Raw genomic sequence first — 14,399 nt, forward strand, 5'->3', positions numbered from 1 at the left:
TCGGCGTTTACCACCAGCTGATTTCTACCACGAGTTAAAAATCCTACCATACCTTAGTAAAAGACCCCCTATCTAAGAGGGGAACCTATATGACCAAGTGACTGGCCGATCTCCCAAGAAATGGTGCTGTGAAATCCTATGCTCCAGCACTGAAATGCAAAGAAATGCAAAGTGATGCACTTAGGGAGTACAAATCCACAGGAGATGTATGTGTTAGGCGGTGAGAGTCTTGGGGTGATAATAACTCAGGATCTGAAGGCGACAAAACAGTGTAACAAGGCGATGGCCATAGCCAGAAAGTTGCTAGGCTGTATAGAGAGAGGTGTGCCAGAAAACAACAAGGCAAACGATCTGCAAAATCCAACGTGGAAAACAAACCAGCAGATCAGTATAATATCCAAAAAGATTTTATTGAAGATACCATACATAAAACAAATGCCCGACACAGGCCGTGTTTCGCCCAACAATAGGACTGCATCAGGGGCTAGTCTGTATCTTTATTAAATAAGATCGGTATCAAATTATCTATCAGAACAAGTATATAAAGAATCTTCTTCATAAAAAACCAGCATGAGCAGCACAAAATAGCATATCCTGTATAACGCCAGATAATCAATGAATAGTCTGCTGGTTTTTTATGAAGAAGATTCCTTATATACAGTACTTGTTCTGATAGATAATTTGATACCTATCTTATTTAATAAAGATACAGACTAGCCCCTAATGCAGCCCTATTGTTGGGCGAAACACGGCCTGTGTCGGGCATTTGTTTTATGTACGGTATCTTTAATAAAGTCTTTTTGGATATTATACTGATCTGCTGGTTTGTTTTCCCCACTAGAGAGAGGTGTGACCAGCAGAAGAAAGGAGGTAGTGATGCCCCTGTACAAGTCGTTGGTGAGGCCCCACTTTCAGTTTTGGAGGCCGCATCTTGCTAAGGATGTAAAAAGAATTGAAGCAGTGCAAAGAAAAGCTACAAAAGTAGTATGGGATTTGCATTACAAGACGTATGAGGAGCGACTTGCTGACCTGAACACGTATACCCTGGAGGAAAGGAGAAACGGGGTGATATGATACAGATGTTCAAATATTTGAAAGGTATTAATCCGCAATCAAACCTCTTCCGTAGATGGAAAGGCAGTAGAACTAGAGGACATGAAATGAGGTTGAAGGGGGACATACTCAAGAAAATGTCAGGAAGTATTTTTTCACAGAGAGAGTGGTGGATACTTGGAATGCCCTCCCGCAGGAGGTGGTGGAGATGAAAACGGTAATGGAATTCAAAAATGTGTGGGATAAACATAAAGGAATCCTGTTCAGAAAGAATGGATCCTCAGAAGCTTAGCAGAGATTGGGCAGCAGCACCGGTGGTTGGGAGGCGGGGCTAGTGCTGGGCAGACTTCTACGGTCTGTGCCCTGAAAATGGCAGATACAACTCAAGGTCAGTTATACATATAAAGTAGCACATATGAGTTTATCTTGTTGGGCAGACTGGATGGACTGTACAGGTCTTTCTCTGTCATCATCTACTATGTTACTATCCAGCTTATTTTCAAAGGAGATCGCTGGCCATCTTCCTGAAGCCAACGAAATCGGTATAATGGAAAGTCGATTTTGGCCGGCTCCAACTGCTTTCCGTCGCAGAGCCGGCTAAAGTTAAAGGGGGCTTTTCGGAAGGGTATGGGAGGCGGGACGGAGGCGGGATGGGGGCATTGTTAAGACATGGCTGGCTTCAGCTGATAATGGAAAAAAGAAGGCTGGCTCAGAGGAGCATTTCGCCGGCTTCACTTTTGGTCCATTTTTTTTAGGACCAAGTCTCAAAAAAATGCCCCAATTGACCAGATGACCACTGGAGGGAATCGGGGATCACCTCCCCTTACTCCCCCAGTGATCACCAACCCCCTCCCACCCAAAAAAACCTTTTTTGCCAGCCCCTATGCCAGCCTGAAATGTCACACCCAGCTCCCTGACAGAAGTATGCAGGTCCCTGGAGCAGTTTTTAGTGGGTGCAGTGCACTTCAGGCAGGTGGACCCAGGCTCATCCCCCCCTACCTGTTGTGGTGGTAAATGGGAGCCCTCCACCCCCCCCCCCAAACCCACTGTACCCACATGTAGGTGCTCCCCTTCACCCATAAGGGCTATGGTAATGGTGTAGAGTTGTGGGGAGTAGGTTTTGGGGGGGATTTGGGGGGCTCAGCACCCAAGGTAAGGGAGCTATGTACATGGGAGCTATTTTTATTTTATTTTTTTAATTTTTAGAAGTGCCCCCTAGGGTGCCTGGTTGGTGTCCTGGCATGTCAGGGGGACCAGTACACTACAAATGCTGGCTCCTCCCATGACCAAATGCCTTGGATTTGGCCGGGTTTGAGATGGCCGGCCTCAGTTTCCATTATCAACAAAAACCGATGCCGGCCATCTCTGATATTTGGCCAGCCCCAACCGTATTATCGAAACGAAAGATGGCCGGCCATCTTTTTCGACAATACAGTTTGGGACTGCCTTTTGCGGTGCCGGTCATATAGATGGCCGGCGCCCTTTGATTATGCCCCTCTATGACACTGTACACTTAAAAAATCAAGAGTAGCAGATTAAAGACTCGGGGACATGTGGTGTGGCTTTTGTATTTGCTACTAGTGACATTGGAAAGATGTCCACTTGTGTCCTTAGGGTTTTAGATTCAGTAGTACACTCACTGTTCTGCTGTTCATTAAGAATGGAATCTTTATGGATTGTGAAATATTTCAAAGGACCAACAAATAAAAATTATTTTAGTGCATGTACTTTGGAGGCTTCTCTGGCCTCTTCTTCAGATGTCATTTACTTCAGCTTGATAGGGTACTGGCAGTTTCCACTGTATCTTATGGGTCATTCTAACTCTCTATAATTAATAGAGGTGTGCCTGTATGTTTTAATGTTTTTTAAACATTTTATTTTTTATTTCATTTATGGTTTATTTTGTTTAATTTATTGATAATAAAATTTATAGGGTATAAACTATATATAACTTGATTTGTTTACTTCACAGAAACAGCTTTATTAAAGGTCTATGTCAAATATATTTTATGTATTGATTGATTGATTTGGACTATGTTTTTGAAGAAATTCACTGAAGGCAGTGCACAGCAAGAATATGCAGTAATAAACATTGAAATAACAGTACACATTTTAACATAGGGGGCCCTGTTACTAATGCTAAGAAGCCCACAGGTATGAAATGGACTTCTTAGCATTTAACGATGCTAATTCTGTTTGCGTGCAATAGGCTTTAGTAAAAGGGCCCCATATTATTTATTTATTTATTATATTTGTACCCCACGCTCATCGCAGGCTCATTGCAGGCTCAGAGAATACAATCTGTAGTATCTGAATCAACAAAGGAGGTATGTGGTAGAACAAATGAACAAGGGGTAAATGGGATAAAAGAGGTATGAGAGAAAGGATAGCGATAGGTAAGGAAGTGGAGCGATAAAGAGAGGTAGGGGAACAGCATGGAGAGTAATAAGGTTGGTAGGAGGTAATTTCTGAGTCATTGTTAATGATTAGATGAACCGGTAAATGGATGGGTTGCTTATGTTTGCTTATGGTAGGTCAAGTCGTTCGGGTAAATCTGTTTGAATAGATGGGTTTTCAATAGTTTCCTAAAGGGAAGGTATTCATTAGTTATACTAGTAGTTATACTACTTCCAATTTCTTTTTTTTCCCTCAATTGAAAATTTCTGGAAAATTTTACATCTCGAGTGCTACCTCAGCTAACCTGGAATTTTAAGGCCTACAATAAAAATAGCTTTAGGGGTTTTTTTTACAAACATGTGCTAGCGTTTTTAGCGTGCACTAAAAATTAGCACGCGCTAACTATGTAGACAACCATAATTTTCCTATGGGCATCTATACGGTTAGCGCAGACTAATTTTTTATGTGCGCTAAAAATGCTAATGCACCTTTGTAAAATGGGCTCTTAGTCAATATTTAAAAACACTTATGCCATTGAGGGTGCAGTTGACCACATACATGCTTTAAAAAAATGAACTTCCCCAGGTGTTGACCAGATAATTTTGGTCACAAGAATTGATATATGGCCAAAATGATCTATTCAGAAAGGGGGTGGGATTTGGGTGTTCCAAAGATGATAGCACCTACATAAATAATTTAAATGTTTAAGTGGTGATATTCAGCTGCTAAACATATAAAGTAGATTGCCAAGCAGGATACATAAATAGAATGTATAATTTGAAATGTCTAATTTAGATGGTTCAAATTATACATGGATATGCCACCTAATGTCTAATCATGGCCCACAAAAACTGGCACTTCAATATTGAGCTTGCATAAATATCTAAGTACCCATTTTACAAAACTGGGATATGCACTTATTACACCTAAGTGCATGGAAATGGCAAAGATTTGGGCATGGTTTAGGGGATCAAGGGCATGCAAGTTCGTAGATATTTATTCTCCATTTCAGAATGGGAATAAACATCTATATCCTAAAAAATCAATGTTGGGAGCTACACCGGCTACCAAGCACACTGAGGATTTGAACAGCTGCTGTTGAGCAGCACTCTACTGGACAGACTGGGTGGGCGATTGTCCCCTTAAGACCCCACAGGTTTTGTCCTACCTCTTATGCTAAACTGGCAAGGGAAACTGGTCACTGTGGTAGTGTCAGGATAATAACTGGTTATGTTTCTAAGGTTGCATAGATAATTGGTTATATGCTCGCTTTAGAAGCATAGAAGCATGACGGCAGATAAAGGCCATATGACCCATCCAGTCTGTCCATCCTCTGCAACCCCTAATTCTTCCTGTTCCTAAGCGATCCCACATGCTTATCCCATGCCTTTTTAAATTCTGGAACAGTCCTCGCCTCGACTCCATCACCTCCACCGGGAGGCCATTCCACACCTCCACCACCCTTTCTGTGAAATAATACTTCCTTAGGTTATTCCTAAGCCTATTCCCTCTTAACTTTGTCATATGGCCCCTCATTCCAGAGCTCTCCTTCATTTGAAAAAAGCTCTCTTCCTGTACATAAATGCCCTTGAGATAATTAAACGTTTCTATCATGTCTCCTCTCTCCATCCTCTCTTCCAGCGTATACATGTTGAACCTGTCAATATTATATGCATTGAGGAGCCCTTTTACTAAAGGTTTGGAATGCAGCAACGGGCTTGCCATGTGCCAATCATGAACTTCCTCAGGAGCCCGGCAGTAGTTCCCACCCCCAGTGCGCACAATTTCCGGAGCTACAAAAATATTTTCTACCTATGTAGCACCAGTGCTTACCCAGCAGTAGTCAGGCAGCGCCACCTCAGTGGTTGGCAGTAAGTGATCCCCCCTGACATGGCCAGGGGCTGGGAGGGAAAATGCCATATTCGCGAGGTGGGAGCTAGTAGGGTTGATGTGTTTTCGTGATGCACTACAGGGGGTAGGATGAAAACGTTTGAGATGCTGCGCTCCATGTATGCCCTGCCTGAGGGTCCAGCACTTTGTGGGTACCTTGGGGTGGAGTGGGGAGAGTCCTCAAGAGATGGAAAGCTTGGAAAACCTGTGGGGGTTGTTGAAAAAGGTGCCAAGACCCATCTCTGTGGTGTATACATTTTGGGGGGGATGGGATCTAAAACCATTTAGCTTTCAAGGAGCATGGGAAGTAGATTTAAATTATTGCTTTAACAATCAAGAATGGGAAACAATTTGTGGGGAGGTTCAAAAGGCTTCGGTATGTGTATTGGGACAGGAAAACTCATACAAAGTACTTACTAGATGGTACTATACACCTGAGAGATTGAAGTGGATGTACCCGGGGACATCGGATTTGTGCTGGAGGTGTGGGTCCCAGACGGGTTCATTCCAACACATTTGGTGGACCTGTCCTAGGGTGGTCCCTTTTTGGCAGGTTATTATGAAAGCATTAGTGACTATGATGGAAATATCCTTGGTGTGCAGTCCCTTGGTGTGCCTTTTGGGCTTGCCTAATGAAAGGGACTCTTGGGTGAAGAGCAAACTGATGCGATGGGGGTTGGTGGCAGCTAAGTGCCCCATAGCAGAACGCTGGAAGATGGTAGACCCCCAACACTGGGTGAATGGCGGTGTAAATTGGGACAGCTTCTACATATGGAACGCCTCACGGCGTACCGTAGGGATTGAGACCTGCGACGCGGGGGGGGGGGGGGGGGGAGGGACTCGACTTCAACAATGTCTAGCAAATATATAGGATGAGGGGGATCTGGGAGAATGATTGGGGCCCGGAAAGAACGAGAGGGGGGAAGGGATAAGGGGAGAGGGAATCTGCCTCCCATGAACCAGGGGACAATCCCAAGTTATGTTGCGGATGACCATGGAAAGGGGACCAGGGGAGGGGGAAATGTTTCATGTTCATATAAAGTTTACTTGCAGAGTAGATAATGTTAGGAGGGGTATGGTTAGGAAGCTCAATGAAGAAGAGTATGCATGAGCGATATGTATATATTTTCATTTGGTGCAACCCCCCCCCCCCAATTTTTCAGTAACTGTTTGCAAAAGTGAAGGTTGTAGTGAATACATTGTCTACCATAGTTTGTGAAAGTTGTTTGCCTAAAAATTGCAATAAAAATTTAAAGATGAAAAAAAACTAGGCCATCAAGTCTGTATAAGAACAATTCCCCAAAACAGTGTAAGTCCAGAAGGACTTGATGCCTAGGTTCCTTGGACCTTCCTTACTTCTTTTTCATTTGTATTTTGTCATAGGGGATTTTTTTTTCTCCTTTTTTGGTGTTTGGCTTAAATTTAGGCTCCATTTACTGAACTCAGCCCAAAAGGTAAGCACCCCTCCTGTGAGCTAAATTCTCCATTTAGGTGGCCTAAGGACACACAGTGGGAGCACATTCTATAATGGCACAGAAGACTAGTGTAATGAGGTATTGGCAAGTAACATTTAAGTGCCCATAGTTATATCAGCCATAGACTTGTGTAACTGCAGACAGGTAAATGCAGCAGGGACATGTGTAACAGTATTCTGTAAGTTATCTTGCTGTGTGGCCATTCTTTGGGGGCCTTTCTACCCAGTGCAGTAAAAAGGGTCCTGGTGCATGGGAAAAATGGTCCCTGCCATTAACATAGGGCCCTTTTCCCCCGTAGTTTAGTAAAAGGACCCCTGAGACTGGAGTTGAAACATCCAGACCAGGACATGTTCATTCCCTCCTGTATTTTACAAAATGCTCTGCCAACATGAACAACAGGAGTAATCATTATGCAAATTCTACACTTTTGCACAAAAAAAGTGGTCTCAAGTTGGTACCTTCTACATAGCATTGGAGGTACTTATAATGAAGCCATTTTACAAACCCCATGTGTATAAGTGCTGCCATTTTTTTTTCAAAATTTGGAGATAGTTAATCACACATTTAAAGCTCTGGCCAACACATGCACATTTTAGAAATCTGTGTGTGTGCCTCTGAGCTGGTGCAAACCCGATGGTAAAACTTGTTTACATATATGTGTATTGTCATTGTAAGATGAGTAATACATGTATACATTTTCAGCACACCCAAATCACATCCATGCTATGTCTCCATGAAATCATTGGGTTTCAGGGATCTCCACATGTAAAGAGCATTGCTCTGAAATCACCATAATCATGTTTAAGCAATGAGACTGGACAGGGCATCCCAAAAGGCAGCAACCAATGAGGAGAGAATGGGTGACTTGGAAATATGCTTCTGGTTCTGAATAATAACCATTGAAAGTTTTTTCCTGTGTTGCTACTTTGCCGCATTGTTTCTGAAAATGTAACCCTGTACCCTGTCTCTGCAGTTACAGTTTCAGATAACAGACCAATGTGAAGAAGATGAAGCTGGGTCTGTGTACTGCTTTTCTGGGTTTCTAGGGATGCTGCCAGAGAGCTGAACCCTAAAGACAAAGGCAGGATTTTTAACTAACAAAGGCTATACAGCCTGTGTCCAATGTTCTATGCAGAGAACAGAGAGAGGGTTAAAGGCTTGTATTACTTTACTGGATATAGATACACAAGTAGAACCATCTGACCCCTGAGAGGGTATTAACACTTGGTTATAAGATCAGTTGTGTTCTCTTGGGGAATTGACTTCCTTTCTCTTGGAGATTTCAAGAGAGATGTCAATAGTAACTACAGAAACCTTAGAAGAACATACATCTAATTATCTTTGGATGCTCTGCACAGACAGTACCTAATACTTACCACCCATGGTTTGTCACAGAAGTTGTAGATTGATTCTAGGGAGTTAACACTTGGAATACTAGCATATTGCATTCCAATGATTAGGTTACGATAATCTTCATTCTCAGTCATACTGAATGAATGTTGTCGAACAAGAACAAAGTCAGGCCTTATCGATCTAAAAAGATGAAAATATATCTATTAATATCGTGGAATAATCTCATTATCTTTTAAGCCTGTAAAGGAAAAGATAGAGCAGAAGAAAGGGAAGATTGCAAGCCTCTGAACGGTGTGAGATTCACTTGTACTCCATGTGCTCTTCTTCCAGTTAAATGTTAAACATTCATGCTATCATCAGTCACTCATACATCATGGATTACATTACAGTTGTATATTATGTTCTATACACTCTAAAAGAAACATGATGTCATCAACTATACAACAGTGTGTATACTTTGCCTACTATTGTTTTTCCTAAATTTGGTCACCTAGCCATGTAAAGCAGAGTTAAGTTTCTAATTTACTTCCCTCTACAGAATCCTGCACATTTTTCTATGCTTAAATTCAGGGCTTTTGAAATGTGAAGCCCTATTTTGCACAGGGGCTCTACATGGAAAATACGGTGTCCAGATCTGGACATTCATATGTACTCCAGTATTTTACAAAAGGCTGTGGTGATGTGAAACCTTTTGTAAAATATATATAAGGACATGCAGAATTGCATATGTATTTCCTGGCATATACAGCTGGAACATCCATTTCACAAATATCTATACATGCAGAAAAAAAGTGGCCATACCCATAGCTTTACATATGTAACTGCCAACTTCTACAAGTATAGGCATTGATTTCAAAACATATATTTGTATTTGCCAGCACTTAAGAAGCCCAGAAAAATAACTCTTGGATTCAATATTCAGTGGCACTTATGCGGCTACCAGCACCTATAATCCAGACAAATCTCACTGATCAGGATATTCTGTGGCACTGTGGACCAGATTCAGTAAATGGAGCTGAAAAAACAACACCGATGAAAGTCAGAGTGAAGCGGTATTTTATAAACAGCACTCCGAGTTGCATGCTATTTATAGAATAGCGCTTAGAGCTTGCACTGAACTTTGGTTGTGAGAATTTATGGCAGGGTTGTCCAACCTCAGTCCTTAAGGGCCGCAATCCAGTTGGGTTTTTGGGAATTCCCCAATGAATATGCAGGAGATCTATTTGTACGCACTGCCTCCACTGTATGCAAATGGATCTCATGCATATTTATTGGAGAAATCCTAAAAACCTGACCTGGCGAGGGCCGAGGTTGGACATCCCAACTAAAACCTGCACACATCTTGGGAGAATGCCCTTGACCCACGCATGCCCTCCCATTAACACACCTCCTTTTGAGTTGCGCACCATGATCTTTGTGCTCACAATTTTATAGAATAGAGCACAGTAATAAGCGCACACAACTCCCAATTGAGGCCAATTAACGCCAATAATTGATTGCTCCTATGTTTTCTAAACCTTCCTGGGAAGGTTTATAAAGCATGGGTATAAGATGGGTATATGATTTATTTATTTGTTGCATTTATATCCCACATTTTCCCACCTATTTGCAGGCTCAATGTGGCTTACATAGTACCGTGATGGCGATCGCCAATTCCGGTATGACAAATATAGAGTGGTATTGCATTAGAGTTCATGAGTGACATAATATTTATTTATTTTATTTGTTACATTTGTACCCCACATTTTCCCACCTATTTGCAGGCTCAATGTGGCTAACATAGTACCGTGAGGTGATAGTCACCTCCGGTGGAAAACAAATAATGGCTTATGGACTTTTAAGAATTTATCCAAACATTTTTAAACCCTGCTAAGCTAACCACTTTTACTACAATCTGTGTCATCGAATTTTAGAGTTTAATTACACGTTGAATGAAGAAATACATTAGGTAATCAAGGAGGAAGAGTTAAGTTTTGTCCAGTTCTAGCATAAGTTTTGTTGTGTTGCAGGGTTCAAGCATTTAAGTTGGATCGTTAGGGTATGCCTTTTTTTTTAATTGAATGAAGTCTTTATTAAAGTTTGGAAGAATTAACAAATTATTAAAATTTAAGTAACAGTCGACACATTACAGAGTCAAAATAGCATAGCATTTAAATCTTATAGATGGGTATATGATTGTTCCCATTGTTTATAAACCTTCCTGGGAAGGTTTATAAAGCATGGGCATACGATGGTCCCCGCACAGAAATAAACTGAATTGTCCAGTTTTATGTGAATAATTGTTAGCATTCAATTATTGGTGCTAATTGGTTTATTAAGCACTTGAGATGTGTCTGCATCTCAGGATTGCGCACAACATTCAGCACTATATAGAGAATCCGGGGCTATATGGATAGTGTCATTGAATATACAAACCACTTCAGCACCTTGGATAGTGCCAGGGTGGTATGGTGGTGGACTGCGGCAGATACAGAAGTTATCTGTTAGTAACAATATTCATTCTTGTAATCAGATAACTATCTGGATAAAGTTAGGACAGCACAAAGACTGTCCTAACTTTATCCTCTTAGCTAGTACTGACCACTGTATCTGGATATTCAGCACCAGCCACTATCCAGATAACAACTCTAAATATCCGGATGTCATTAGTCATGTTGGCTGGTGTTCAAAAAATGCTGACCACCATGACTTAATATTGACCAGTCTCTTGAATTTCTGAGGTGGTGTTTGACACCATCCTGGCTTAAAGTGTCATTAATTCCTTCCTTCCTTCTTACCCTCTAGAAGCACTTCTCCGCCTCTAAATCCAATCCCCCTTCTTCCCACCCCACCTGGTAGCACATAGCCCTCTTTCTAATAATCCTCCCACACCCAACATGGCAAGATCCCCCCTCCTAGCCCCCCAGGTCCACTTCACCGACCCCACTGATAATAGGGCCCCACCCTCCAGGTTTAGTGAAAGTCTTTAGTGACCCAATGGGGGTAATGAAAGCAGCAGTAAACCTCATGCTCTCCTACCCTAAGCAACTGCTCCTGGAAAATGGCTGCCATGACCTCTCACAGTACTATATACTAGTGAGGTATTTTTTTAGATTTTAAAAGGAAGGCAACCCTCTGGCTGCCCCTGGTGGACACTTGTACATGAGATTAATTCTAAAAGAGGCATTTTACACACATATACAAGCATATATTAGTGAAAATGTCTTAATAAAATCACCTTTTATGTGCACACGCCTGCTGCCATGTGCATGCATATTTTCCAGAACAATCAACCCTGTGCATTTTAGTAGTAATTAAATATTAAAATAGTACGATAATGCCAAAATTTTGATCAGCTCTCCTACACTATAGCTGTTTCCATGGTTACACTACGGCATTTGCTTCAGATTACAATAAGTTCAGAGTTTCTGGCACATTAGGTTTGTAATACTCTTATCTTTCTAAGAGCCTCTTAATAGATCTCAAACTAGCTCCAAAGCAGCAGCTGAGTGGAATAATTGATTGCTTAGCACAAGATACTGCACCATGTTCTATGGAAATTATCAGCATTCACCCCAAGGACTTCTGTCCAGGTCTAACTGTGTCGCAATAAATAAATAAATAGCATTTCTCAAGTCATATAAATTACGAAAATGTTCCCCTCTCCCAATCCCCTGACAGTGCCACAATATCTGATCCCCTCCTCCCTGACCCCCCCCCCCCCTTGTCGGATGGCGCTGTCAGGGGATTGGGAGAGGGAATAAGATAAATGGGGGGAATGCCGTGATAATAACTGCTAATAGTCTGGCTGCAATTACAGCCTCCTTTTCAAGCAGCAGTAAGTTCAGCGTTACTATCAGCGTTCCTAGGAACACAAAAGAGAGGCTTTTCAGGTCCGCAATAGACAGCAATAAGTAAAAAAACACAGCAGACCAAAAAGTCCAAGGAATTCTTTATTGATCTGCTGTGTTTTCTACTATTAGCAGTCCTGACAGCACCTGTGTGCTAGCTCCCGCTCATGTTCTGTCCTGATTCCTGCTTCTCCCATGTTGGGCAAGTAACAAGGGATTTTTAGCTCCTGTTGTAGCACAAGAAACAGCGGGTCTGTGCCACTCTCTACCGTACCGAAAACATCGCGTTAGCTGCTTAACACAGGCCCCTTATTTAGGTGCCGTAAGTTAGATATATTTAAAAAAATTTTTTTTTATGTATTTATTTATTTATTTATTTTTGCATTTTAGATTATTTTCCAAATAATATTACTATGATACTAATGCTTTTCTGCAAAACAGCTTACCTTATAGCTGAGGGGCCATGTGCAGATATATAGATGGGGACAAGATGCATGGTATAGAGTCAGTTGGGATAAATAAATGGGTGGCTAAAGTAAAGGCAAGGAATAAAATGTATAGAATGTTTGTACATTTGGGAAGCTTGCCAGGTGCCCTTGGCCTGGATTGGCCGCTGTCATGGACAGGATGCTGGGCTCGATGGACCCGTGGTCTTTTCCCGGTGTGGCATTACTTATGTACTTATGTACAGTTAATCAAGATATAAGGAAGTGATCTAAGTTGCAAATTAGTCCAGGTGCAGAATGAGCCAGGCTTTTATCTGCTTCCTGAAGTAAAGGTAGTGTAGAGGTTTCATTATGGATATCTAGTTTATTTCTCTATCAATTAATTATATACAGTACCAGCATCCATTTTACATACTTTATGTAACCTTTAGCTTACCTGACAACTTTGGTGCCATTTCTGAAAACTGTTAAATCTACCGCATAGGTTCCATCAGCATGGGCCACCAAATTGATTTCTGAAAATTCTGCCTGCAAAACAACATCACTCAGATGAGTCAACCTAATTTTTCTTCATTTATTTTTCATCTGATAATGTCTTTTCAATTAAGAAAATCCTATTTTAAAATAAACATGAACCACTGAGGAGAAAAAAGTAACCAAGATTTAACAGTCAAATGGGACGGATGAGTTTGCTAGTTGTAGCCCACAGCCTCTCCTCGAGGTTTTCTGAATTATTTAAAAACAGTTGAGCTAGATTTCCATTCAATTGATCTTCAACAAGCACAACTCTATCTAGTAATCCTGAAAACCTGACTAGTTAAATGTGCCTCTAGGACAGGACTGAGAAGCACTGACTGAAGAGGAATTTGCTTGCTTTGGCCCAGTTGATAGCAAGGAATCAAAAAATTCAAGACTACAAAAGGGCTGGCCTAGCTTTATTCCATTAGCTGTTTAAATAGTGGTACCGGTCTCAGTTGTATCCAACAGTGGAGTAATGGCCTAGTGATTAGAGCACCAGTCTTGCAATCCCAAGGTGGCTGGCTCAAATCCCACTGCTGCTCCTTGTGATCTTGGGTAAGTCACTTGGCCCTCCATTGCCTCAAGTACAAACGTAGATTGTGAGCCCTCCTGGGACAGAGAACTATCCAGTGTACCTGAATGTAACTCACCTTGAGCTACTACTGAAAAAGGTGTGAGCAAAATCTAAATAAATATTGAAGACTCTACATGGAATGTTAATGTTGCTATTCCATGTAGAAGCCTGCCCTTGCAGATCAGGAACATGGCCACGCAGGCTCCTGTTTCTGTGAGTCTGATTCAGAGAAACAGAAGCCTGTGCAGCTGCATTGCTGATCTGCAAGGGCAGGCCTCTACATAGAATGTTGCTACTGTTTGAGATTCTAGATGGAATGTTGAGATTCTGTTGCTACTATTTGAGATTCTACACAGAATGTTGCTGAGTGGAGTAATGGCCTAGTGGTTAGAGCACCAGTTTTGCAATCCCAAGGTGACTGGTTCAAATCCCACTGCTGCTCCTTGTGATCTTGGGCAAGTCACTTAACCCTCCATTGTCTCAGGTACAAACTTAGATTGTGAGCCCTCCTGGGACAGAAAAATATCCACTGTACCTGAACGTAGCTACTGAAAAAGGTGTGAGCAAAATCTAAATAAATATTCAGTGATCATTATCTAGATTCAGGCACTAAATATCTGGATTTCATTTAAATGCCACAGCCAACACTTTGAAAAAAATCACAGATCTTGTATATTAAGTGGCTAGACATTAAGATCTATAAGGTCCTAGAAGTTTTCACTGAAAGCTTCATTTAGTTTCACGAACAGACCAGCCTGCTTCATTATATTTTCCTTTCATTTTCAAACAAATGCATATCCTTATTGAGTTTTTAATTTTCCTCCCAGTTCTTTGTAACACTTTGCTTACCCCAGGTTTCCAC

General features: G+C 41.5%; 1 protein-coding gene across 1 annotated transcript in view; it reads right to left on the reverse strand.

Annotated features, from left to right (window-relative positions):
• Window positions 1-14,399, reverse strand: part of SYN2 (synapsin II) — a 519,321-nt gene that overhangs the window by 238,172 nt on the left and 266,750 nt on the right. The window contains exons 3-4 of the mRNA XM_030205570.1: window positions 12,881-12,972; window positions 8,192-8,348 (exon numbers count right to left, since the gene is read on the reverse strand). Coding sequence (XP_030061430.1) covers window positions 8,192-8,348; window positions 12,881-12,972 — 249 coding nt within the window. The remainder of the gene's footprint in view (window positions 1-8,191; window positions 8,349-12,880; window positions 12,973-14,399) is intronic.

The sequence above is a fragment of the Microcaecilia unicolor genome, chromosome 6 (assembly GCF_901765095.1).
Source record: "Microcaecilia unicolor chromosome 6, aMicUni1.1, whole genome shotgun sequence".
Lineage (NCBI taxonomy): Eukaryota > Metazoa > Chordata > Amphibia > Gymnophiona > Siphonopidae > Microcaecilia > Microcaecilia unicolor.